Raw genomic sequence first — 27,222 nt, forward strand, 5'->3', positions numbered from 1 at the left:
AGCGACCTGGCCCGCCGCACACAGCCCTGCCCAGCGCCTCTCAGTGCGGCTCTCGGTCCCAACCAGCTGAGGGAAGGCCCGGCCGCTTCGCCAGGGGGCGCGCGCGGGCGGAGGATATTTGTCCCTCGGCGGCTCCCGTCCGCCTTCCGCCACCGCTGAGGTGTCGTGGCCCTCGGCGGCCGCCGTCGTGTGTCGCTGTTGGCCGGGCGCTGTCGGAGGGGTTCGACACGAGTGGAGCTACCATGAGCCGCAGCTACAACGATGAGTTGCAGTACTTGGACAAGATCGACAAGAACTGCTGGCGGATCAAGAAGGGCTTCGTGCCCAACATGCACGTGCGTGGGAAGGGGGGGAAAGGGTTGGGGAGGGGAGAAGGGGGAAGCGGGAAGCCCGGCCGCTCAGCCCGCTCTCCCCGCAGGTAGAGGGAGTTTTCTACGTGAACGACCCGCTGGAGAAGCTGATGTTCGAGGAGCTGCGCAACGCCTGCCGCGGCGGAGGTGCGTCTGCGGGGCCTTCACACTGAGGGCTGGGCTGGCAGCGCGCCGGTTTGCCCACAGCTTTCTTTTATCCAGGCCGAACAAGCCCAGCTCCCTCAGCCTGTCTTCACGGGAGAGGCGCTCCGGCCCTCTGAGCATCTTCTTTGCCCTCCTCTGGACCTGCTCCAACAGCTCCACATCCGTCTTGTGCAGGGGGCCCTAGGCCTGGATGCAGGTGCTGCAGAGTGGAGGAGATCAGTTCCCTCCCTCTCCCTGCTGCCACTACTCTTCTGATGAAGCCCAGGGTACAATTGGCTTTCTGGCCTGCATCACACACTGGTGTTTTTATTAAACTTTTCACCTATCAGGATCCCAAAGACCTTGGCAAGGCTGCTATCAGTGAGTCCTCCTCCCAGTCTGTACATGTATCTGGGATTGCTTTGACCCAAGTGCAACACTGTGCACTTGGCCGTATTGAACCTCATTAGGTTCACATGGGACCAATCTTCAAGCCTGTGCAGTCCATCTGGATGGCTTCCCTTCCTTCTGTCTTATCAACATAACGATATGTCAGATCTTGCTTAGAGCTCACCAGATTTGAGCACTTGCTTGTGATTTCTGGTGAGCTGGTATTTTGAGCAGACCCTTCAGAAATTGCGATTGCCATGGTAAGCTATCTGATTACTGATGTATTTTGTTTTTCTTCTTTTGGTTTTAAGGTGCGGGTGGCTTTTTGCCTGCTATGAAACAGATTGGGAATGTGGCTGCATTGCCTGGAATCGTTCATGTGAGTCATTGTTTTGAAAAGTTGCTTTTTGTTCCTGCTAGTCACTGATCATGGGAATACTGGTGCGGAAGGTGTTTGGATCAGAGATCTCTCTAGGACAGTTGGTGTGTTGGGAAACTGGCTCTGAGCGTTTGCAAGGACAGGCTGTGAAATTGTCAGAAAGGGGAGTATCTACTTATTTCATTGACTGTCTTTTGACAACTTGCATAAAGCAAAGCCTTGCTGGCTTTGCTTTATGCTATTCCAGTTGCTTTAGCCACTATTTTTCCACTGTCTGTTGTTCTTTGCTTTTGAATCCTCTCTGCTGACCTGCAATGCATGAAGAAGAGAGGAGAGAGCAGGCGGTGACGTTATTTGTGTTACTGTTGCTGCCCTAGTGTTGGTAGTGAGCCTTCCCGTGCACTGTTTTCCCTGGCCCCATGCGTTTTGGAAATGAAGCATCAAATGCAGCGATGCAGGAAGAACATCACTTTTCAAGAAACATTAAGTACAATGTGGAAATGATCTTTTTATGTTGTGTTGCTTACATTAATAAGTACCAGAACTGTCTTTTTTTTTTCTTTTTTTTTTTCCAATTGTTTCTCATGGTGACTCAGCAAAAGTTTTCAATGTGGTTACAGTAAAAGGCTAGCCATCAATTTGCTAAAATGCCTTAGTGACCAACTAAGAAGAAGGTGAGAGAAAATTGAAGCAACCTGTTAAAATGGGAATTATGGCTGATAGTTTGTAGGAGAAATGTTATTATTACCTTTCTATTCACATCTTCACTCTTTTTAATAAGATTTCTTGTTGATGGTAAGGGGAGGGAGAAGAAGCATATAAGCCTCTGAAAAACAGTTCTCTCTTTCATGTATAGCAACAGTTTAGTACATTCAATGGGTTTCAGAAAACAGACAGAATGTTTTGAGTCCTATTTGCAGTGTGTCATAATCTAAATTTGCCATGCCTCAAACTTGTAGAGTTGTGTAGATGCACACTCTTTAATTGGCAGTAACGTGAAAGGTTCAATTAAAAGTAATTATTTTATGAATTGACTCAGCTCCCAACTTATCTTGTCATATCAAAAGAATGTCTTTTTCCACCCATAGCATGCAGTTTTAGGTCAGCGTTCAGTGACGTAGCTAAGAAAGGAAAGTGCTGACTGTTGTGTGATTCCATTGCACTGAGTTCCTTCTTTGTTATATTTACTGCATTCAAGTATTGCTGTAGATGGCACCTGACAGGGACAAACTCGTCTTCAGTCTTATGTCTCTGCTCTGTGCCATTCATAAGTTATTGCCTACAAAGATGTCAGTGCAAAGGCTCTTGAGTCCAGGGATAAACTAGATTTCAGTTTGAGATCACAGTTCTTACACTTGGATGTTATGTTTTTTCTGTAAGTTTTCTTGGGACTGGGTCAATCTCAGGAGGGGCTGCTCAGCTGACTAGCCTCTACAGCTTGCTTCAGGGTGAGATGAACTGCTCTCTGCTTTCTTTGATGGTTTCTCCTATAAACTGTAGGAGTTTACTTTCCTGAATTCAGATGTCTACTTCATCAGAACATCCTTTCTCTTTCTGGTGTATTGGTCTGTACATGTGATAACCACTATCACAAGTCAGAGCATAACCAAGATGACTCTTAGTGCAGTACAAAGTTTGCAGAACTTTGACATTTCCTTTGTTTCCCTTCAGAGATCCATAGGTCTCCCAGATGTTCACTCTGGCTATGGCTTTGCCATTGGCAACATGGCAGCCTTTGATATGAATGATCCTGAAGCAGTGGTGTCACCAGGTGAGATTACCTCAAGACTGACTTAATCTGCACTGAGGAAGGTCTGCGTTGGCTTAAAAATACGTGGCAAAATGGCAGATCTGTACAGTACTTTACATGCAGAACAAAGACAAAAAATGACTGAATTACACAGAGTTAAGAGACACTTAAATTTCTGTGCTCAGAATCTTTATTCTTCACATTGTGAATGGTTATTCTGTAAGCATTTAAACAGTACAGAAAAAATTACTATGTTTTTGGCTTGGGTTTGTATCCCTCAGTCTTGAAGAGAGAGCACAAGACTTTGGACTTGGTTTCACCATGTTGATAAAGAATTGACTCTTCTCTTTGAGCAAGATTTGAAGCCCCTTTTTAAGAATATTTCTGTATTTTGTTAAAAACATGACCTTCTTACATTTCTGACTTTTTTATATATACCTTGGTCTTTAGTAACTGATGGTCTACAGGCGCTTTTGTGGTTGTACCTGAGATTCATGTGTTAGGCCTTACTTTTTTCAAATTGTGTGTTCCAAATGGACTCAAAATGAAGATCTCCTTGTCTAGCATCCCCACTCTGACACTAGTAAAGGTGGCATGATTGGTCTCTCACACTCAGCCTCTCTCTGTGGTGTTAGTTTATATTAAATGCTGAGAATTAAGCAAAACTAAAATTTCATATTACTTTTAAATCTTTTCTGCTTATTATAGTATTTATTCCAGTGAAGATTCAAAAACGATTTGCTTCCAAGGACTTGCTTTTTGGAACTGTGCTAAGATTTTTGTCTGTCACTTTCCTTGTGTCCTGAGGCAGCTGAATGTCCTCTTCAGTTTCTGTACATGTATTTAATTAAAGCGGTATACACTTGCTGGAGCAACTAGCAGATGCATAGAGCATGTGTTTGAGATGGAGAAGCTGTGTGGGGGGCTTTCTAAAGAGTGGTCAGGTTTGTCTTTGCAAAACTATTTGGCTCTCTTGAAATCTGTGGCTTCTTGTAAATCCATTAAAATATAACTTAATACAATTCCCAGTATTGTCTTAGAAAGATGTAAGATCGCATCATTTGATACGTGCTCCCCGTCAGTAAGGACGTTGATTTAAGATTAATATGAATCTCATCTTTAATATTTCAATATTAGTGTTTAGCAAACAGCATTAGCACACTACTAACTGGCTCTTCTTGCACTGTTAGGTGGTGTCGGATTCGACATCAACTGCGGTGTCCGCTTACTGCGTACGAATTTGGATGAAAGTGATGTGCAGCCTGTGAAGGAGCAGCTCGCCCAGGCTATGTTTGACCACATTCCTGTCGGTGTTGGTTCAAAGGGTGTCATCCCCATGAACGCCAAGTAAGAGAACAACTTTGTGTGCACGTCACTGCAGTGGTCATCTCTTGTTTTTATGGAAGATTCAAGGGTGGGAGACTTTATGAAAGAGAAAAAAATCAAAGCCTTTCTATACATGTGCTTCTCCAGGAGGAGAACCATCAAGTTTCTCAGGACCATACCTCGTTAAGTTTTGAATATTTCCAAGAATAGAATGCACGTATGTCTTTGCTAATTGCAGGGATTTGGAAGAGGCTCTAGAGATGGGTGTAGACTGGTCTCTCCGGGAAGGCTATGCCTGGGCAGAGGACAAGGAACACTGTGAGGAGTATGGAAGAATGCTGCAGGCTGATCCCAACAAAGTGTCTTCCAGAGCAAAGAAGAGGGGCCTGCCTCAGGTAAAGCTGTGTTTCAGAAGGGTTTTGTAGTGCCCCCAGGGTTCAAAGTGAAAGATAGCGGGTGGTTTTCTGACTTTGTCTTTTCTTGAACCTTTGCCTGACGGTTCTTGGCAGGTGGAAAGGTGAGATGGTGGTGCTATTTCTGATTAATTCTTGGCAGAGTTTGAACACAGGGAAACATGATAAATGTTGGGCGTACCCAACGTCCCTGGGGGCATCAGGTTTTCACCAATTAACACTGGGATTCATGTTTGCTGGCATTTCCCCATCCAGATGTAGTTTTGTTGAAAGACAGGCAAGCTGTTCTGTAACTTTTCTCCTTGTTTGCATAGCAAGTTAATAGCAGGGCAAGGAAAGATACCACAATAAATGTGACTAACTCAGAACGTTGAATTACAGTTCAAGGGGTTTCTATGTGTAGTAAGTATATCACTGTGTTGTTGCTCTGGGTGGAATGCTTTTGAGGTATCTGTGATAATGCTTCAATTTCTGAAACTTTATTTTATATGATTTGAGTTTTATGAATTGTGCTGCAATACATTACAGGATTTTAACCTAAAAATGATGTTAGGTCCTCAATTTTCTCATTTTACCTAACAAATAAGTAATCACCTATTACTAAGTCAGAAAAAAGTGGGTCTTAAAAATGGAATATCTTGCTTTAATCTGCTGAAAAGGCTTAATGACATAGTTAAAAGGATGTTTTAGCTTTCTCATGGGGTTAGAAACAAGTGTAAGGCAATGTCTGGCTTGTCTCTATAAACAGGGTGGATTCTCAGTACTCTCCTTTTCCTGTCTTTTGACTGGACCTGAGTTGCAAAAAAAGTGGCTGCACAGAGCGTAGATTCTTGTCCTTTTGTTTAATCCTGGTCTTGTTCAAACAGTAGAAGTTGTTATGAATCTGAACAAAGAGGGCTATGATAATGCTACTGTGTTCTGCTTCCTTTTAGTTTACATTTATTTTTCCTGGAAAAACTCCTGAAACTAAAACCTTTGTAGCGATTTGCCCTTTCGCTCATATTCCCATAGCTGCCTTACTAAGCGCTGTCTGATCTTTGTGTTGTGATTGGCAGCTGGGGACCCTGGGAGCAGGAAATCACTATGCTGAGATCCAGGTTGTGGATGACATTTACAATGAATATGCTGCCAGGAAGATGGGCATCGACCACAAAGGACAGGTTTGCGTCATGATCCACAGTGGCAGCAGAGGCTTGGGCCATCAGGTTGCCACAGGTATGGTCCGACTGGCATGGGTACCTGGAGTAAAGCAAACTCTTCAGCATGTTCTTGTAAACTCCAACACCAAAAGGCTTTTCTTACAATTGTCAGTCTATTCTGAGTTACCTTGGCAGGGGTTGTCTCCCTCTGTTTTCCCTTTCCTCAAATGCTGGAAAAGGATGTGTACAGAAGTTGTAGGACCAGCATTCTTGGAGATATTCAGAACTTGACTCAGTCCCTGAGCAGCCTTGTCCAACTGGCACTGCTCTGAGCAAGTGATAGTAACTCCCAGAAGTCCCTTCTAAACTCTATTTTTGTATGATTGAGAGTGGAGGAAGATTTTCACTGAATCCTTTGGTTCAGGGGCTCTCTTCAAACATATTTGCTTGGGATCGTGGAGTCTTAATATTTGGTGTAACAAAGGCAGACACTCTTGTGGCAGAAAAAAAACCGACTAAACTGTGGGGTCAATAAAAGATTTACAGTTGCCTTTATTGTTTTGAATGTAATAAAGTGCTTAGATTATTAGTAGATATCAACAGGCTGAACTACATTTGTCTGAGTGGAGAATTCTTTCTGGTACACCTCAGACCCTGAACTTTTCTTTCTAAAAGTAGTCTTAGGGAATGCTGTTTGCAAACAACAATATTCTGCCACAAAATGACTCTACTGTTTGAGAGGAAGCTGTAGGTTTGACCACTGGACAGATATGTTCAGTTTTTTGAATATAACTTGTAGAGACTTGTGTTAATCCCATAGACTGAAACAAAATGAAGAAGTCTCTTAGAAATCTGCTTATTTCCTAGATGCATTGGTGGCTATGGAAAAAGCTATGAAACGGGACAAAATCATAGTGAACGATCGCCAGCTAGCATGTGCCAGGATTGCCTCTGTGGAGGGACAGGATTACTTGAAGGGAATGGCAGCTGCTGGAAACTATGCGTGGGTCAACCGCTCTTCTATGACTTTCTTAACAAGACAGGTATGAGCAGAGTTGCCTCTGATGTAAATGGTCTGGTGCTCATCATGCTTTATCCAAGGCGTATGGAATACACAGTAGCTGCATAACAGAGTCATAGAATCACCAAGGCTGGAAAAGATTGCCAGGGTCATCCAGTCCAACGTCCATCTGTCACCAATATTTCCTGGAAGAGGAAGGTGCAAGAAGATTCTCCTTTTTAAACTACCAAAACCATCTTTCTCAGAGTTGCCAGAATTTGTTTAGCTGATAACAGATTGAATTCTAATGTTAAAGCTGTTGATGGGCAGATAAGTCTAGACAGTCTATTTCTGTCACACTCTGCACTCAATTTCCTCGTGGCTGAAACTGACTGAGGGTTCTTACCTGCCATGCCAAGTGTTTAGGTCACTGGTTTATCACTGGCTTATCAGTAAGAGACGTTTTCATGCAAATCTGTTCCTGAGTGTTTATACCAACTGGGCAAAGAACCCTTTGAGGGCAGCCCTGCAGAGAAGGACTTGAAGGCCCCGGTGGATGAGAAGCTGGACATGAGGCAGCAGTGTGTGCTTGCAGCCTGGAAGGCCAAGGCCAGGCTGGATGTGGCGCTGGGCAGCCTGGTCTGGTGGTTGGTGACCCTGTGCATAGCAGGGGGGTTGAAACTAGGTGATCTTTGAGGTCCTTTTCAACCCAGGCCATTCTATGATTTTAATTTTTTAAAGTATTTTTTAGCTTCTGCGCGTACACTGCAATTCTCCTCTTGTATTCCATGTCACGGTTTGTTCTCATTTTAGGCTTTTGCCAAAGTCTTCAACACAACCCCAGATGACCTCGATATGCACGTTATCTACGATGTGTCTCACAACATTGCCAAAGTGGAGCAACACGTAGTGGACGGGAAGGAAAGGACTCTACTGGTGCACAGAAAAGGATCAACCAGAGCCTTCCCTCCTCACCATCCTCTTATTGCTGTTGATTATCAAGTAAGTTTAGCTGTAGGAGAAGGAAAACGGAAATTTTGGATGAATCAGATAATTTTAGAGTGTTTAACAGAGATCTAAACTCTGTGAGTTCCTTTCTTTGAGGTAATAGCACTGGAAATCTTATGGAATGGCAAAATTCTGCTTATGTGTGTATTATTTGATCTTTGGAATATTGAACTCAGTCTTGCACTCCACAATTGCAGTGGCTGAAAAGTCATGAAGGTTTTATATCTATGGCAGGCTGCAGTCATTTGCTTTGTCTGTCTGTTGGAGCCAAGTCTTTTTGATACACTGGTGTACATCTTTCAGTGCATTTTGGTCTCCAGAATCCTTCATACCAGGCACCTAAGGCAAGTGGGGATGCTCTGAGGGAATGTAAATCTAGCCGCTTCTTTTGGAGATGTAACTCCTCTCAGTCGTTTATTAATGAGTTGCTTGGGCTTTTGCTTGGTGAATTAAGACTTGTTTGCATCCACAGCTGACTGGACAGCCTGTTCTGATTGGTGGGACTATGGGCACATGTAGCTACGTTCTTACTGGCACAGAGCAAGGCATGACTGAGACGTTCGGAACTACTTGCCACGGAGCTGTAAGTGAAAAAGCATTTCAGGAAGATGTTTGGATGGGAAAATCATCCAGTGAACAGGGTTGTTAAAGGGTCCTTCAGTGTCTGATTCATTTGTTGGTAATACAGGGGTTCTTACCACTGTAGTCCAAGAAAATTCAGGGGGTGCTCCTTTATATGAAGCAAAGGCTAATACGACTGTGTCAAGAATGATCTCCTTTTTCAAAATCCCAGTATTTGAGCTAACAAGAACAACTCATGATGCTAAGACTGTTTATATAAAATTCCTCAGTAGCTGGAAGAAGATATTTTCTCCTTTTTTAACGTTGTGCAACAAGGATGACTGAGGAAAAGAAACAGTTTCTAGTAAAACTGAATCATGAGCACAGTCTGACGTGGTTTGAGCAAAAAGGCTAGTGTGTTTTACATACAGAACTTTCCTAGCCATAGTACCTGATTATGCAGAAGCTTGTCATCTGAATTTCCCATTTTGTGGCTTACCCTGGTCTGTGTCATCAGCTATTCTGTTTGCTTATAATGCGTACTGATTAGAGATTATGTGCTAGATATAGCACCAGATGTCAAACTTCACCCAGTACTATTCCAGGGGGTCTGTCCTAGATGTCTGCTTCCTCATCAGCAGTTACAACCACTTATATTTGTGGTAGTCCTGACAAAAGGTCTTTCATTTTGTTCAACGCAGTTGGAAATGCAGCTTAGTTTTCTTGAGCATATCTGTTGATTTCTTCTTTATGTAGTAAGAAAGAGTGTTGTTTTTGCAAACTACCACAAAAAAACACAGAACTAACTAATCTACTTTCTAGGGTCGTGCACTGTCTCGAGCCAAATCTCGACGTAACTTGGACTTCCAGGATGTACTGGACAAACTGGCTGACATGGGCATTGCCATCCGTGTTGCTTCTCCCAAACTGGTCATGGAAGAAGTGAGTTTAATACCTTGTTACCTGAGAGGGGAGAAGAGAATCTTGCTCCTTGACTGAATGACCCTCTGTCACTTAATTCTTGACAGTGCTGGTTAATCACTACTTGCCTATATGTACAGCTTCTGCAATTTCTGATAGACTTACCCAATTTTCTGGAAAGCAATATGAAGTTTTGCCTGTCCCCAAAGTCCTGCCAGAAGTAGATTATTTGGCAGTTTCAAGGGATATGTTTTTTCCCTCTTTTCCTGCCTGACAATAGAGATAGTAACCCTCGACTCTGAAAAATCTTTGTGGGACCATCACAGAAGTTGTTACCTTTTGTGGGCACTCTTCCTTCTAAATGATGTTCTCCCAGTTTTGAATTTAGTGTATACTGTAGTTGTTATGTAAATTCATTGCAGTGCATGAATTTATGTATGCAGTCTGCCTTTTAAGACAAATTCCACTTTCTCCTCAGGAAGAGAAGAACTTTAACTGGCTAGAAAAATTTGATTGTTATGACTTCAGTTATGATTTATTGTGATCACAGCTTCATTTATAATCAATCATTTATAACTGCTTTTATGGGTGTTAGTATTGTACAAACCTGTTTGTCCTATTAAAATCTCTATTTAAGGGTGGCTTCCTAATAAAATACTGGAGGAAGAGCTCAAGAGTTCATCCCTGTTTCTTGTCACTGAGAGGCAGTGAAGATAAATCCTACGGGCTGTCTGGAAGGAGGAAGTTGGAGTGACTTCCTGCCAAATGCTGAGTCCCAGCATTACTGCCTGCTAGTGTATTGGATTATCTGAGAACATTAGGAAAACTGAACCAAAAGAGCTAGTATCTTATCTGGAATGTGGTAAAAGTTGAATTCTAGAACCAAATATATCTTAGATTTTGAATGTCTAATATGTCTAGATTTTCAATATGTCCACCTTCTTTTACAACCTCAATGCATATGGTTCAGTTTTTATGAAGAAAGGAAGAGATATCCAAGGCCTGTATCTAGCTTCCTGTGACTTTGGGCTGTTTACAGTGTTTTCTTTTTCTCTCTTTCCCCTCCAGGCACCTGAGTCTTACAAGAATGTGACAGATGTCGTTAATACCTGCCATGCAGCTGGCATCAGCAAGAAAGCCATTAAGTTGAGACCTATTGCTGTTATAAAAGGCTAGGAACTGACAAGGCAGCAGAAACCCACCAACATCTGTAGGCCTTCTGCAAAACGTCTGCAAAATCATCATCTTCCCATACATTTGGACTCAATAATTTACTCAGATATTACATCACTGTTATGGAAACACAGCAGTTGAGGATGCCCCTATTTTTAACCACATCTAGACAGAAATAATGGCTCCAGCTCCTTGTTATGTGGTGTTCTTTTCTTATGGAAAGGGTAAAGAAATCAGTCTTGTTTTGTATGCAGTTTCTCCCCCCATTTGGATGGTTGTTCCGAAGGCAGAACTTCTGACTTTCCTGAGTTCCACTAATTACTGTGCTGCAAGACCACCACCATCAGCAAAGGTGACATATGAGCCAGACCTCCCATCTCTGCACCTGAGTGCCTGGAGCTCTTTCCATGTACAGAAGTACCCTGATAGGCAGGGTATAGCACCTCTGGGCAGGGAGAGGTCTCTCTGTTTGCAGATATCTATATTGTTGCATGTTTTCTGGCAGTTGAATAAAAAAATACAGTTGGGAGTGGTCTCCCATTTGGGCTGAGAGGGACTAGCTAGGCTTGAGGTGCAGTCTTCTTCTCTCCCCCCACTCTCTACCATGTACCACAGCACGTGATGTGCTTGGCTGTGTCCAAGTGGGGGTCTGCAGTATTGTGTATATGCTGGTAGAAATGTTATTTTGAAAGGTCTTGTTTGCCCATTGGTTTGCCCAAAATTGCAATTTCACAGCTTAGAGATCCAGTGTTTTGAAAAGTCCTAAGTGTGTGAAAGTTGGATTGGATAGTGTTATTCACTGTGTCCAGTGACTGATTGAAATGAGTCCAGTTGCAGAGTCAGGCCCAGTAGGATGAGACTGCTTTCAGCTGATGTTTTTTCTTTAATTAAATAAAGCTGGAGTGGGAGCTGACCATCCCCACTAGATCATATTGGATATTATAAATAAAATGGGAAGATGGGTACTGCAGTGTCTGTGTCATGTTTATTCTGTGGCTGTTGTCCACTTCTAAGTGCATATACCAGCATGGAACCCAGGACATCTTGTGACTTCAGCTGATGGACCTTGTAAAGAAATGTGCAGGTGGCAGATTTTTTTTTTGCAGGATGCAGTGAAGGAAGCCTGTAAGTGTGTATGCAGACACAAGAGGGCAGCAGGAGGAGCATAAAACTAAAAGCAAGAAGGGAGCTATCCCTGCCAGAAATTCGTGTAAAGGAAGCAAATAGTGATGAGTGGACTTGACTGCCTTTTGAGGAAGCATCCCTTTAGGTTTAGGTTGGTCTCAGGAGGCGTAACAGCATTTTGTTGCCTTAATGATTATGTTTACCAGTGTCTTAAGTTTCCATATCGTATTAGCTGCAAGTTCAGAAGCAGTACATGCCTTGATTCCTTTGATTCCATCTTTGGTTTAAAGAAGGTGTCTTGTTTCCAGCTTTCTGAAGTGGAATTGATCCATCTCATAGGTTTGAGATGGACTCACCGGGTTTCAAACAAAAATCATTTCACTTAATGTGAAATAGAGTTGTGGAGACACTGACTGAAAGACAAATTGTTGGTCAGTCTTCTGCAGAAGTACATGTTCTGTTCTGCAGTTTCTGTCTAAATACTGCAGACTTTTTGATGTGGAATGCAGGGGAGCTCTTAAAACGTTTGTATTTAAAAACAAGGAAGCTTTTCTCAAACACTTCTCCTTTCCTACCATTTTAGATTTACCTACCTTTGCAGCTGAAACAAATTTCAGTTTCTTACTAACACAAATCCTCTGTACCATGTAGGTGCTCTCTCATATCTATGCCTTAAGCCTCTTCTGATCATCAACATTCATGCATTAGCCTTCAAGAAATCAAAAAGTGGGGGCAATTTTGGTTTCCTGTTGCAAAGCTACTATTAGTTTTGGTTGTATATTGTGCTGTACAGGGGTGACCATTGGTTTCCTAACCACCTGAAAAGTAAGTAAAAAATGAAAGATGTCTCCCAGTTACGTCACTTGTATTTAAACTTGGATGTTCTGATTAAAGGCTGTCTTAAAAAAGGTAAAATATCTTATTTTAAAATACCTACTAAAAAAGGTTGAATCAGCCAAAACATCTCTGCAACACCAAAGGGCCCACATGGTTATTCAACCAACTCTGCCTCAGTAAAAGGTAACAGGAAGCATCTGTTTATGCGTGATCATATGATATGCTTCCATTCCTTCCCCCAGAAGACTGACAAACCTTCAGTGAACATTTTTTGGGAGTTCTTTTTTTCTTCTTATGTCAGGAAGCAGTAGGTAGGAGATCTGGGTCTGTCTTACACTGCTGGAATTGCCTAACATCAGTCATGCATCCAGTGCCAAACTGGTTGATTCAGTCATCTGTATGATGACCTGCAGCAGAAAAGTTTGCTGGTCCTTGGGGCTCCTCTTACAAATGGACTTGCCAAAGCAGTGATACTTCTGCCTCTAGGAAGTGGTAGGTATCATTTCTGGTGACAGCACCTTCCTGCACTGTGCTTGCAGGGCTCACTGCAGGGCTGTGCAGTATGGGCTGTACAGCTTCCTCCCTTGCCAGGAACTCGCTGCTCACGGTGCACTCAGAGGTCTGTGCAGGTGCTGTTCCTGCACCGTTAGTGCAGCATTAAGCAGCAAATAGAAAACTACTTTGGGTTTTTTCATGTCTGAAAGAGTCTCACACCAAGACCCAACAAGCTGCAGGCTTGTGGTGTGTTTGCTCTGCATCCCACACCAGCTGCTTGGGAACCTGGCATCTAACCAGTGTCGCTTTTATCACCACCTTGAGTCTTTGGGGAGGTTTTTCTGCTATCTCCCTCCTCTCTCTGCTTTACACGCTGCTCCTCACACACACTGCTTCTTCCTCCGCCGGTGGTCCTGGGCTGGTGGCCTGGCCCAGGAGGAACAAGTGATCTCTGACACATCTCTGGCACAGGCCTCTCCTCCGCTCTCCTTTGTTCCTCCCAAACATAAACACTCTTAACTGGCCTCTTCTCCTCTCTTTCCCCCCCCTCAGCCTTCAAAGCAGGCAGAGAAAGCGATATCCCTCCTGCAGCATGTGCCAGCACGCTCCCCTCTCACACAGAGGAGGCTTCAATTACATTCAGGCACTGCCCGGAGCTGGCATTTGCTTTGCTCTCCTGAGCACTGTCCAAGCTTGAGTGGTTCTGAGTGCCACCGCCTCAGAGATTTTGGGGTTTTGTTGTTTGGTTGGTTGTTGTTTTTTTTTTTTTCATTTGTTTTGTGTTTTTCTTTTTTTTTTTTTTGCCTGGAGAGGCAGCAGTGGAAGGTTTGGGGCAGATAAGGAGCAGGCTGTGATGCTGAAGGCACCTGCAGCAGGTGCATTATCCTCAGTGCTGCAGGAGGCGGTGGGAACCTCCTGGCATCCTCAAAACACTGACAAGTGCTCCTGGAGCTGCTGTTAACTGAGGTTGTGCTGAGCACACATCCCCTCGCTGCCTGCTCCCTCCCAAAGCCCAGGAGTCTTCTTTGGTTCACGTTGGGTATAAAATTCAGAAACTAATATCATCACTCATCTTAATTGCGTAGACTAGGACCAGGAAAGGGAAATGAAATCTTCTGCCAGCACTTCATCTAGCATTCAGTAACTTAGCAAACAAAACGTGGAAGTTGATGTGGAGAGGAGAGACCTAGACTGGATATCGAGTTTTTTTCAATATGGTTGTTAAGGCATTGGCACAGATTGCCCAGAGAGGTGGTGGATGCCCTGTCCCTGCAGACACCCAAGGTCAAGCTGGAGGAGCTCTGAGCACCCTAATAGAGCTGTGATATTCCTGTTCATTGCAGGAGGGTTGGACCAGATGGTCTTCAAGGATCTCTCCCAACTTAATTCTGTGATTCTATGTGCTCTCCCTTTCATACAGAGATATATGGGTAGCCTTGCACTAGTGCCTACTCCTAAGAGGAGATGCTGGTGCAGCTGGGGTTGCAGTGCCCCTTCTTTCCCTGCTTTCTGCACAGCTTTGCCTGCACAACTAAGCAGAAGCATTTTCTTCCTTCCTCTCCTCCAGGGAAACTGAAGTCCTGATTCCTTTCTCACACTGCAAACTGTGCTGGGAGCTGACGTAGCAGCCTGGACTCTGCCTCAGCCCGTATATGGGCTGGGATATCAGCCTGGGCCTCCTGCACTACCCTCGAAGTAAAACCTGGGGAACCTGTTCACCTGCCCTGTGCCAGGAGGGGAGGAGGGAATGGACTGGAGGGAGGGCTGCAGCTCCTGCAGATGAGGATTTGGCTGTGGGTGCATGCACAGTACTGCCCAAGCCCTGATGCACAGATCAGCAGCTCATTACCTGAGTCAATGAAGCTGTAGGAAATTATCAAACCTGAGCATGCTGGCAGGGAGAAAACCAGGCTGCCAGCAGTTGTGAAGGTACATGCTAGAAGACATGGGGTTTTTGTGATAAGTCTGAAAGGCAAAGGAGGGAGACCGGAAGCAAGAAAGTGCAGTGTTTGAAATAAGCTCACTAAGTTTGCAGATGACACCATGCTGCAGGAAGTGTTAATCTGCCTGAGGATATGAAAGCTCTACAGATGGATCTGGACAGGCTAGAGCAGTGGGCTGAGGCCAGTTGTATGGGCTTCATCAAGACCCACTGCTGGGTCCTGCAGTGTAATCACAACTACATGCAGCGCTGCAGGTTTGGGACAAAGCAGCTGGAAAGATACATGGAGGAAAAGGATCTGGAGTCTTAGCTGGCAGCTAGCTGAACATAAATCAGCAGCGTGTCCAGGTGGCCAAGGCCAACGGCATCCTGGTTTGTATCAGAAATACTGCAGCCATCAGGAGCAGGGAGGTGTACTTAGCACTTGTGAGGTCATACCTCAAGTGTTCAGTTTTGGACCCCCCACTACTAGAAAGGCTTGGAGGCCCTGGAGTGTGTCCAGAGGAGGGCAGTGGAGCTGTGAGGGGTCTGGAGCACAAGTCTGATGGGGAGTGGCTGAGGGAACTGGGTTGGTCAGTCTGGAGAGGTTCAGGGGAGACCTCATCGCTCTCGACAATGACACGAAAGGAGATTGTGACAAAGTAGGGGTTGACATCTTCCCTCAGATAACAGCGATAGGGTGGGAGGGAATGGCATCAAGTTGTGCCAAGGGAGTTTCAGGTTGGATATCAGGAAAAAATGTACGCTCAGAAAGAGTGGTGCTGGAGTGGCACAGGCTGCCCAGGGAGGTGGTGCAGTCACCGTCCCTGGAGGTATTCCAGAACCGTGTGGATGTGGCACTGAGGGATGTGGTCAGTGAGCATGGTGGGGATGGGCTGATTGTATGACTAGATGGTTTTAGAGGTCTTTTCCAATCTTAATGATTCTATGATTCTAAAACAGAGGATTCAGATCTCTGAAACCTTCCTTGCCTGGAGTAAATGAAGGATTGCATAAAGCCTGGCCTCAATTCTTCTGTGTTAACACTAGCCCCTGAGCATGCTTCTGTCCCCAACTGTTGCTCTCTGCCTTTCTTAGTATGTGTATAGTTGTATGCACAAGGCCATGGGTACCACATTCTGCTCAGAGCAAAGGCAGTGACAGTACTGGCTCTTGGCCCAGGAGCAGCCCTTAATGGGGACTGAGAGCTGTCCCCAGGCAGTGATACAACTCAGATCAGAACGACAGAATGGCCCAGGTTGGAACAGACCTCAAGGATCATGAAGCTCCAACACCCCTGCACACAGGCAGGGCCACCAACACCAGCCTCCAAAGCCTTTTCAGTCTGCATCTTTTCTTCCAACACTGTGAACCAAAGCAGAGATCTCTGGAAACCTGAGGGCAGCTACATCCCTGCTGGGAAGCAATTGGGAGTGCTTTGGGTTACAGCACTCAGGTCTTGGAGTGCCAATGCTGAGTACATTTCTCATTCAATCCCCAGGCAGCAGGCACCATGCTGTACTGCCAGAAATAGTTACATCCCATAACTCTTTATTACCCTTTTTACAGTTTCAGACAGAAGGAAAGGTGGGTTTCCTGGCTGGAAGAACATCTTGCCAATAAATCACTCCATTACCCAGCTTTTAAGAACTGTAACCTGTTTGCACTTTAATCTTTAAAAAGAAAAAAAGAAAGAAAGCTGGTTGTTTTAGTTTTGACTAATGCTTATTATTGTAGGGTTATAAATCTGTAGCATTCACAGGCAAGTTATCAAGCTTTAAAATCACAGATAGACTGATCAGTTCTTTCACTGTTTTCCTGCCAAATCCTCATCCACTTCTTGGATGAGGAAGAAAAAACATCACTGTAAATTACTTCTTCCCCAGAGGGTATTTATATTGTAGCTGTTGCCAAAGGGATTTTCTACACCCACCTCTCATGGGAGTCTTTTTTTAATCAGGTAGATAGAAAAAGGGCTGGGTTGTGCACTTTCTTCCCCATTTTGAGCCTAGCCCATCAAGAATTTTGTCTGTCCCCTTCCCATCATATGCCTGTGCATGTCCACTGTGGGGCACTGAGCTCTGCAGAGGAGCGGATGCCTCTTTGTCCAGCCAGAGGCCAGGACGTGGGACTGTGCTGACAGAAGGGCACTTTTGGGTGTACTGGGCACCCCCATAGCACAGAAACACTTGGGACACCGGGGTTTGTCCCTCCTGTACCTGCCTCAGACCAAGGGCCTCCAAAAGGCCTCCAAAATCAGCCTATTTCAGAGAACGCACAGATTTCTGGCCACTTCTCCTGCCAGACCCTGCAAACTCTTCCATTAATGGTCATTGGATGAAGCAAAAATTTTATCTTGATTGAGAAACACGAAGCTCTGTTTGTGAGGCAAATACTTATTTCCTTGTCTCCTGGGCAGGAATTCAGAATATTTGATGATTATCAATAGCAGGCAAGAGCATCATTGCTGTGTTCTTTCCTTTCTGTTCCTCTGGCTGAAAGTTAATCTTCCATCACAGACCAATTCCTGAGAGGAAATTTTGGTGTAAGGCCAAGGCATTTGGGTACATCTCCAGAGAACAGCTTTTGGTGCTCTGAGCCACCATGGACTTGTCTAACCCGTGCCAAGTAATTTCATTTTCTTGTGTCTTGGTGCTCTGTTCAATCAATGGTCTTTTATGGTTCTTTACCATTAAGGAAACAAGCTCTGATTCAGGGACCATTGCCATATACATCTATGGGCACTGCCTAATATGGCAGCACTTCTCTGCAGACCCCAGACCCAGCAGCCCTTGCTCAGCATCAGCATTGCAGTCGTGTGGTGGCCCCAAGAATCCGTTTTCTCTCTAGCTTCTGGCACTGCTGGAAGGACAGCTTCATTCAAAATGACACTGAGACCCTGGAGAGTGTCCAGAGAAGGGCAGTGGAGTTGTGAGGGGTCTGGAGTATAAGTGGCTGACGGAACTGAGGTTGTTCAGTCTTGAGAAGAGGATGCTCAGAGGAGACCTCATCACTCTCAACAATGACCTGAAAGGAGGTTGTGTCAAGGTGAGGGTCTGCCTGTTCTCCCAGGTAACAGCGATAGGATGGGAGGAAATGGCCTCAAGTTGTGGCAGGGGAGATTCAGGTTGGATATGAGGAAAAAATGTATGCTCAGAAAGAGCAGTGCTGCAGTGGCACAGGCTGCCCAAGGATGTGGTGGAGTCACCGTCCCTGGAGGTGTTCCAGGACCATGTGGATGTGGCACTGAGGACACGGTCATTGGGCATGGTGGGGATGGGCTGGTGGTCAGACTGGATGAACTTAGTGGTCTTTTCCAACCTTATGATTCCGCAGTTCTATGAGTTAGCCCTTATATTAATGTCAACCACAAAGGCATGGAAATCTCGTACGAACCTCTTTCGCCACACTTCTATAAGCTTTCCTCAGCTGAGACCAGCATTGTTAAGGAGCAGGATATTTGGGAACTAGGATAATTCAGGAAGATTTTAGTCCTTCTCTCCCCAGATCCTGGACACATTTTGGGTGTAAAACAATATAACAAATGTGTAGGACATCAGTGATGTGCAGTCTGCCAGCAAAAGAACCTGGAGGACTTGCCCTGTATGTCTCTGTGCACAGAGGCTTAAGCAGGAAAGCTTGCATGGTGACCTGTCCCAGCTCTCTCTGGCTATGCCTCCAGTAATGGCCATTTTTCAGGCAAGTTGAGGTGGTGCTCTTGCAGCAGAGCTTTTGCTGATGAAGCCTATTTGACTCAGAATTCTCATCCAGAATCATCTCATCCATGAGGATGCTTTGTCTAGAATGTGAGAAAAGAGAGTGAAGTGGACAAAGGGACAGCACCTGGCTGACATTTTCAGCAGGAAGCATTTCAGCAATGCATTTCAGTGTATGGGGATTTGCTTCAGTTTGTTTCATAGAACTGTGGAATCACAGAATGGCTTAGGTTGGAAGGGACCTTACAGCCCACCCAGTTCCAACCCCGTGCCATGGGCAGGGCTGCCACCCACCAGCTCAGGCTGCCCAGGACCCCATCCAACCTGGCCTTGAACCTCCAGGGGTGGGGTATCACAGCTTCTCTGGGAAGAGAACCTTGTGGAATATTTCAAAAAACCCTGAGATCAATTCAAGACACTTCACATCGCGGGAAGACAGTGCAGGTGAGGCCTTTGATTTGAGAAGGGAAATAAAACACAAACATTTTGCTCAACCAAAAGTGATTTTCTTCCTCAGCTTCTTGTGTCTGTCTGGATATTGGCCCATGAGGGGTGAAGATGCCACAGGGTGTCCCCCTATTGCACCTAATGGCTGCCCCAGTGCATCAGACATCCTCAGAGATGCTGCAGTGAGGCCCCTTGTGCTGATGCCTCTTTCACTCTGCCCTTGTTGCCCCTCACATAACCGCTTTCATCCCAGCATGAGGAAGCTCCAGGCTCCAGACCAGGGGATGAGGGGCTGAATTTGGCTTTTTCATGTTCAGTTTGTGTTTCACAACACCAGCTTTTCAACAGGCCCACCTCCCCCTCCCTGCCTGTGGTGACTCATCCCAGGAATTTTAATCTCCGTTCTCTGTCTGTAGTTGTAAAATATAATACCAGCAAAGTTGGGCTTATTTATCCCGAAGCCATGAAACTGTTGTCAGAAGAAATTGATATGCACTACTGAGGGGTGAAAAAGGGCTGCTGCTGCTGGGAAGGATTTGACTTGAACAAGGCTTTGAATTCTCAGCACTTCAAATGGAAATTTCCCTTTTTGAAGTGGATCCATTTTCATCTCTATTCCTTTCTTGTTTTTCGGACTACCTGAGCAGGACTTAGAGGGTTTGTTTGTGGGAGCATTACTTCCTGCCACAGCTCTTGTCTGCAAGAGGCTTCCACCACCATGCCATGTCTTATGGGGAGCAGCTGAGGGAACTGGGGTTGTTCAGTCTGGAGGAATTTCAGGGGAGACCCTATCACTCTCTACAGTGATCTGAAAAGAGGCTGTAGCGAGGTGGGGATTGGCCTCTTCTCCCAGGTAACAGAGATAGGATGAGAGGGAATGGCCTTACGCTGTACCAGGGGAGGTTCTCATAGGATGTTAGGAACAATTTATTCTCAGAAAGAGCGGTGTTGCAGTAGCACAGGCTGCCCAGGGAGGTGGTGGAGTCACTGTCCCTGGAGGTTTTCTATGGCATTGCAGAGACCCACCACAGGCCCACTACAGGAATTAACTAGAGACCCCCAATGAGTTGCATCTGACCCTGGTGCACATCTGAGCTGCCCACTGTGCCGTGATTTCTTCTTTTGAGCATGCTTGTGCACTTCCCCTTGACAGCTCAGCTTGGGATGCCTCTCAACTCCTGCCCTAAGTGAGAAGCCAGCATCTCACCAGCTACAAGTCCAGTGGAAAATGGGATGCAGTGTGTCACCTGAGGTAAGGAAAAACAAGGGGTCCTTCCCAGAGTGGAGAGATACTCAATTTTACTTTCTCTGTGGGCTGAGGAAGCAGTTGACCCACTGAGCACATCAGCACTGGTCTTCCAGTTGCACTGCTGGGAAGTTTGCTCTAGGCGTTGCTGCAAGGCTCTGCTGAGAGAACTTTTCCTATGACTATAAGAAGAAGAATTTGTACCTCATCCAGTGAGAAGCCATGTTGGAGTGAATGGCTGTTACCACCACCCTCACTATGCACAGCCTTCTAGAGACACCGCCAACCATCTTAATGGCTTTTAAAGCCAGGCTGGCCCAGCAGCTGCTGGATTACCATCCTCTGGATAGGTTTCAGCAGCCAAGTACAACCATCTAGGCTCTCAGCACTCCGGACAAAGATTTGCCTATGTTACCATGAGCTCATTCTAGGTGCTCCAGATCAAATCATATCGTCTTCCCCTTCCTTCACAGATATCTAAGGCCTAATGTCTGAAAAAAGAAGCAGATCAAACATGTAAATTTGAACAGGGATTAATTATACACTTGCAACTGAATTAAAAAACAAAAAAAAGTTTAGGTTTGTCTGCATTAACTGTGCCCATAGGGATGCTCCTTTGTATGTGATGATGCTCCATGAGATATTAGGTCTAGTTCCACCAGATCTCCTGAAAAGCCTTGAAGGCTTGGGGAAACTCTGCAAATACATTTCAGCAGGAGGTAGACAATGAGAAGGGAAGTGTCGGCATCTCTTCCTCAGAGCACGGGAGAAGCCTTTGTTGAGTGGCCTGAGGCTAGTTCTCAGCTCCTGGATTTCAAACAGATATAATTATCACTTGGATAAGGTTCAGGACTAGGAGGGAGCTGCCAAATCTTTCATGAAGGAGTGAGAATCTGGGATAAAAAAACAAGAAAGAAAGGAGGAATATGATTTAACAGCGTAGGTGTTGTCTTGCATATATGATGCACTAGGCAGGATATACTCCCTGTGGTGTCCTATAGCCTGTCTTATAAACCCTCTTTTTGTTTGCTTGTTTGTTTTTGCAGCATGTGTGATGTAATTTCATTTAACTGATTATTTATTTATTGCATTTATTCATGGCATTTAAAATCTAGCTGAAACCAAGTGGTACTGTAAATGTCTTTACAATACCTACTGTCCAAAGAGCTCTAACCCAAGGAGTTTCAAAAAAACAAATAGAATAGCTGTATTGATCTTCCAGGGATCCCACTGATTCTCCAAAGCTTTTGAGCTTTTTTACTCAGCCCTATAAACTGCCTTTCCTTAAAGCTTCCCAAGTAAATTCTAAGTCCAATGGATTTCCATTCACACTTTTCATGTTGTCTACATGTCTTAAACCTTCAGATCTGCCTAAGCTGCAAATCCCTTGTGTAATCATTGTGATGAAATCCCTACCAATATTTGAGTATAAGCTTACAGCCTTTGCTCACTGAATTAAAAATCAAGGCCAGCTGGAAGAAAGGAATGCTTCAGAAAAAAATATAATAAGATCAGAGAATCACAGAATGGCTTGTGTTGGAAGGGACATGAAAAACCATGTAGTTCCAACCCCCTGCCATTAGCAAGGACACCTTCTACTAGATCAGATTGCCCAGAGCCCCATTCAGCCTGGCCTTGAATGCCTCCAGGAATGGCACATCAAGAGCTTCTCTGCAAAACATACTCCAGTGTCTCAGCACCTTCACGGTAAAGAATTTCTTCCTAATGCCTAAGCTAAATCTGCCTTCTTTTAGTTTCAAGCCATTACCCCTTCTCCTATCATTACACTCCCTGACACAGTCTCTCCACAGCTGTCTTGTAGCCCCCTTTAAGTACTGACAAATCAAAGTTGCCTTTGTTTTCCAGACATAGTTTAATACAAATCCATTTCTTACAGTATTTCCTACTGTATTCTTGTATACTCTTTATACCTTCTAGGTATTAAAAAACAAAAAAACAGAAAAACAAACAATCACCATCCTGATGGTTTCTGGATGTAGGTTGCTGCTGCCATTGTCTCACTCAAGTAGCACTTCATACTGGGTACTTTATCACTGTGCCTAACACTCCAAGCCCCCAGTTCCCAGACTGTGGGAGCCTGCTGTAGTACATGCTCAACAGCATTTGCTGCATTTATGTCTGCGCTCATACTTTTATGTCAGGCAATCGTTAAACTGCTACTTCATCTCTTGCAATTGAGAAAAAGTGACCTTCCTAGATGTGGTCTTCTTAACTCATGCATCAGCTATGGGAAGTCTGCCCAGAGACCATCCTTTAGGCTTCCTATTCAGGGAAGAAACTCTGAAATGGTGAGTGTGCTCTTAGAGCCCCCTTACTGGTAGTCTAAACTCAAGCCCATACGGATGAAACCTTGTGCTCCTTTCACAGTATTTTCAGGAGATGCCTTTAGCTGTTTAAACTCTTCTAATCATTCTTTGTCCAGCTGCTGTCTGAAAATGCCTGCTCCACAAGATGCTGTGGTGGCTGAGTTGCTCTCTCCTAGGCCTCACTCTATACAACCACCTGCTGCCCAGATGAAATTTCTGATACCCAGCGTTCCATGTACACCATTAGCAGTTTTGTGGCATATATGAGGTGATGGAATGGACCTAAACTGTACCATTTTGCATAAAAGGTTCAAATACAAAACATGTTCTTTAAGACAGTGACCTCAAAACACAACGTTTAACAGTCTCAAAGCCATCTCCGAAAATGTTGACTGCTCTTACCACAGAGTAATGCAGTCATTGCACAGGGATTGCTGCTGTTTTTCCTGTTCTTTCAACACGAGCTCCCACATCACGTACAGAGACAACTTGGCACTCTCACCAAACTCACTTAACTAAAAATTGAGCCAGCTGCTAACTGAATGATCTTCTCAGACAGGGTACTATAAACAACATTTAATATCCTTATGCTTTATGGGCTTGTTAACGTAAATGGAGCTTTTGAAGCTTTGATAGCACTGAAAAATGCAAAGCAATAGAGCATGCAGCGTATAAACAGAGGTGAATGCCTTGTGCCAACACACTGCGTGGCTCAGCTTTGATCCGTCCAGCAAACCCATTGGGATAAGGAGCTTCTGCAGGGCATCAATGCTCCCATGACACGGGGAGCAGCCTGGGTGATGTTGAAGGCCAGATTTATCTATGCGTTCAGGGGACTCAGGGTGAAATGGCAGAAGGGGAGCCCAGTGATATTTTCTGGCAAGACACAGCATGGTCTGCTGGTGGTCCTAACACAGTGGCAAGAGGAGGGCTGCACTGGTGCTGGAATGAAAAGGAAACCCAGGACTGAAGTCATCTGGGCTTATTTCTCAGTTCCTCCTGATGGCAGGTGGGCTGAGCACAGCCTGCTCGTGCTGGTTCAGCGCTGTGATATGGAATGCATACGCAGATGCTCAGCAGAGATGGGTAAGAAGAACGAGGAACAGTGGTGGGTAGATAGGGTGGTGTGTCTGAGTTTCAGGCAGACACACCATCATGCAAATGCTGTGGTCTCAGCTATTTTTGCACACATAGTAGTGGTGAAATTGCATTGCTGTTTCTTTGTAGATATTTTTATGTCATTTGGAGAAGCTTCCATTACAACCATCAGAGCCTGCCTAGTCTACAGCTCTGTGGTTCCTCTTTCCAAAGAGTGTATTGCTGTGCTCAGTTGGACATCCATGCTACAGGCATTGCATCTATTCCCTTACCCCCACTCACACAGCGAGCACTTACTTTTTTCCCCATGACGTCCAGCTCAATGTCTCCAATTTTTCAGCAACACTCCTGACTCCTGGCATGGGAAACATAGGTGAAGGAGGAAGAAGAGCAGTACTGTAGAGAAATTCCTCATTTAGGAGAAACACCTCATTTGCTTGGCCTCTGTCCATGCTCTGGGCTCTTTGTCACAGCTCTCATGATGGTGCTGAGCTCTTCATACTTACCCTTTCTCTTTTCCTCCTCCAGGGTGATATAGTCCTGTCCCAGCACACCCCACCTCTCATTTCTGCCTCGTAGCAGAGAGAACAGTTGCCACACACCACGGCCAAGCTTGTGAGGGATGCCCAGAATGAGCATAGCCTCAATGAAGGAAACTGAGTCCTCGCTAAACTCATGGTACCCTAGGCCAAAAGACCGAAGACATCCTATAAATATGCAATGGGAACGAGGAAAGCACTTTTAGTATTGGAAAACACACACACCTTCTGATATGGGGCCAATGAGGCATCATGCCTTCTCCAGCCCTACTTACTCTTCCCTGTATGTGCTGGTCCACAAAGCTCCATGCTCTGCTTGCTCTCACTGTCATTTCTGCCCTGCAAGACCTCACAGCCTTTTTACATCTCCTCAGGTTCTACCCACAAATGTTTTCTTTAAGTTCTTCTTTTTTTTTTCTTCCCTCCAGGAATTAATCCTCCCCAAAGGTGTCACATCTAATTTACTCTTATTTCCCCGGTTTTAGCCATGCAGTTAATTTGATATCAAACTGTGTGCCACACTTCAAAACCACTTTTTCTCCTCCCTCCCTCTACCGTCCTTCCTCTTCCTCTTGTGTGCAGACACCACAGCACGCATGCCCGTGTTTGTACATCTGCCTCATTTCATTTATACGTTGCATAGTTTATCATCCATTTTATTCATTAAGCACCAGTGAGCTTTAACACCACTGAGTGTGTGGAAGTACAGATCATCTCTGCATGAGCGTTGCTCTGGGATAAATGCTCTGTAGCTGAGTCTGGGACATCTTCAGTGCTTCTTAAATTTAAAGAGCTACATCTAGAAAGCAGCATAGTACAGTGTAACGTAAAGGAAACCCATAAAAAGGCCTGAAAATTGCATTTATCTGGAACTACTTGTTTTCTTTGTGATCTTGGTGCAGATGGAAGAGGCTGGTTAGAATTAAATGCCAGTGGTGAACAGCTCAGGAGCACAAAGATCTGATCCAGAATTGTACAGCATCAAGATTAAGCAAGATATTTTTCCTAATATCTAATATCTAATACTAATACATCTTTTCACTTCTGACATCTACAAAATCATAATCAATACAAACTGAGGTCTGCACTAACATAGATTTAACTCTTGATGCTCCTCCAAATGCAGGCTCTAACCAAAATGACAAGGTAGGTCCCGTAACAGAGGCTTCAAAGCCAGATGAAAGCACAGTGAAAGGGGTGAGAGGAAATTTAGAGTGAAATATCTTGTGACTGGCAACCCTGCCTACAGCAGGGGGTTGGAACTAAATGACATTTAAGGTCCTTTCCTTTTCCTAATCATTCTGTAATTCTATGATTCTATGAGCTTGTTGGTTGCTACCTGCATCTGTAACCCACAGTTCTGGGAGTACCGACACTATCAGCCTATAGTATCTACAGACAGTGATGACAGTGAACCAGGATCTTCAACCACCCAGATTCACAGATGGATGTATTGACCTTGGCAAAGCTCCTTGTTTACATAAATACAGCAAGTTATGACTTGGAGGTGGCTAAAAGTAGGAGCGTCACCTGTCTTCTGTGTCTGTTCCAGGGGCTGGGCTATGGGTAGCCTAGGATTTCCAGCTTTTATGCATGAAGCTTCTGAGCCTTTCAGGAAAATGGTTCTTTTGTAAGCTAAGACAAATAAAAGGAAACCAATTAAACTTAGCTTTTCTTGTGTTTTTCCTTTGAAGTGCATCCAGTAAACCCAGCCTGGGCACATACCTGTATTTTCTGTTCCTGAACTGTATTTTTGTTGTTATTCACTTATTTTTCAACTCAATTTGCAAACTAAGGAAAGATTTTTCTTGTTTTTTGTTTTTTGTTTTTTTTTTTTTCTTTTTGAGGCTGTACCACATTGCCAAATGAGGCTCTGAGCCTTTACTCTCACCTCAGCACCAGCATGGTAGAGGCAAGCATGCACCATTCATGTGCTCTGAGTAGATGTTGTGGTGTTGACTGTACCCTGTACACGTTGCACAGTTAAGTTGTGAAAAGCCAGTTCTGGCCACAAAGGTGATAGCCAAGCAGAGGTGGGCCACCAGCTAGCTTTCTCACAGGGCTTTATCCAGCAAGAACAGCTCTTTTGATCTCAGTGAGAGATTTATTTTGTAAAGCCCTTTCGGAAGACCCCAGTGGAGCTGAGTACCTTGTTTCTTCTCCCAGCTTCCCAGCCTCTAGCACAGCACAACAGATGACCATGTTGTTCTCTGTTCACTTTCCAGGGTCTTGGCTCAGGGTAGCTGCCATGATTCACTGGAAGAAGTATGGTTGTTTTTGTGTGTTTTTCTGAGTTAAATGAATTTTAGTTATAATGTTTTCAGCCAGCTCTGGAGCATCATCTGTGTGGTGTCACCTTGCCAAACTGCTGTAAATTGCAAACAAATGCTCTTGGATTATTTCTCTAGTATCCTAGCCTGACTCCTCTCCATCTTTGATCCTCCACTGACTGTGGAGATCCACTGAGGTAATGCAGAGAGACATCCAACTTTAGAAATGCCTTCAGTCTGGTTTGTTTTTCCAGCATGGCTGGTTTGCCCAGCAAAGAGAAGCTATCCATCACTCTGCCAACAGATGTACTCACAGTGAGATAAAGAAAAATGTGAAAAAATCATGTGGGAAATACATGAGTGAGCATTTATAACTTTTGCCAGCAAGCACGCCTCTGGGTTGTCAGAGAATGCTGGTGGTGGAGTCATCATCCCTGGAGGTGTTGCAGAACTGTGTGGATGTGGCACTGAGGACATGGTTAGTGGGTATGATGGGAATGGGCTGGCAGTTGGACTACATGATCCTAGTGGTCATTCCAAATTTTAATTATTCTATCTGGCCAACTGCAGCAGAGCTCTCCTCTTGGTACCATTTCAAACATTTTGCATCCTTTTTTGCTTCTTTCTGAGTACACTGGCATTATAAA

General features: G+C 44.6%; 1 protein-coding gene across 1 annotated transcript; it reads left to right on the forward strand.

Annotated features, from left to right (window-relative positions):
- Positions 1–150: 150 nt before the first annotated feature.
- On the forward strand, positions 151–11,524 carry RTCB (RNA 2',3'-cyclic phosphate and 5'-OH ligase). The gene is made up of 12 exons (XM_048928468.1): positions 151–335; positions 419–497; positions 1,196–1,263; positions 2,935–3,034; positions 4,204–4,360; positions 4,578–4,734; positions 5,808–5,967; positions 6,759–6,934; positions 7,705–7,893; positions 8,372–8,482; positions 9,283–9,402; positions 10,450–11,524. Exons 1-12 carry the CDS (start codon positions 243–245, stop codon positions 10,555–10,557), a joined length of 1,518 nt encoding a protein of 505 aa, XP_048784425.1. The 5' UTR covers positions 151–242; the 3' UTR covers positions 10,558–11,524.
- The last annotated feature ends 15,698 nt before the right edge of the window (positions 11,525–27,222 follow it).

Source organism: Lagopus muta, chromosome 1 (assembly GCF_023343835.1).
Source record: "Lagopus muta isolate bLagMut1 chromosome 1, bLagMut1 primary, whole genome shotgun sequence".
NCBI lineage: Eukaryota > Metazoa > Chordata > Aves > Galliformes > Phasianidae > Lagopus > Lagopus muta.

Coding starts and splice junctions, on each gene's coding strand:
- RTCB (XM_048928468.1), top strand. CDS start 243: ATGAGCCGCAGCTACAACGATGAGTTGCAGTACTTGGACAAGATCGAC. Junction 1,264..2,934: donor CATTGCCTGGAATCGTTCAT/GTGAGTCATTGT, acceptor GTTTCCCTTCAG/AGATCCATAGGTCTCCCAGA. Junction 3,035..4,203: donor TGAAGCAGTGGTGTCACCAG/GTGAGATTACCT, acceptor TTGCACTGTTAG/GTGGTGTCGGATTCGACATC.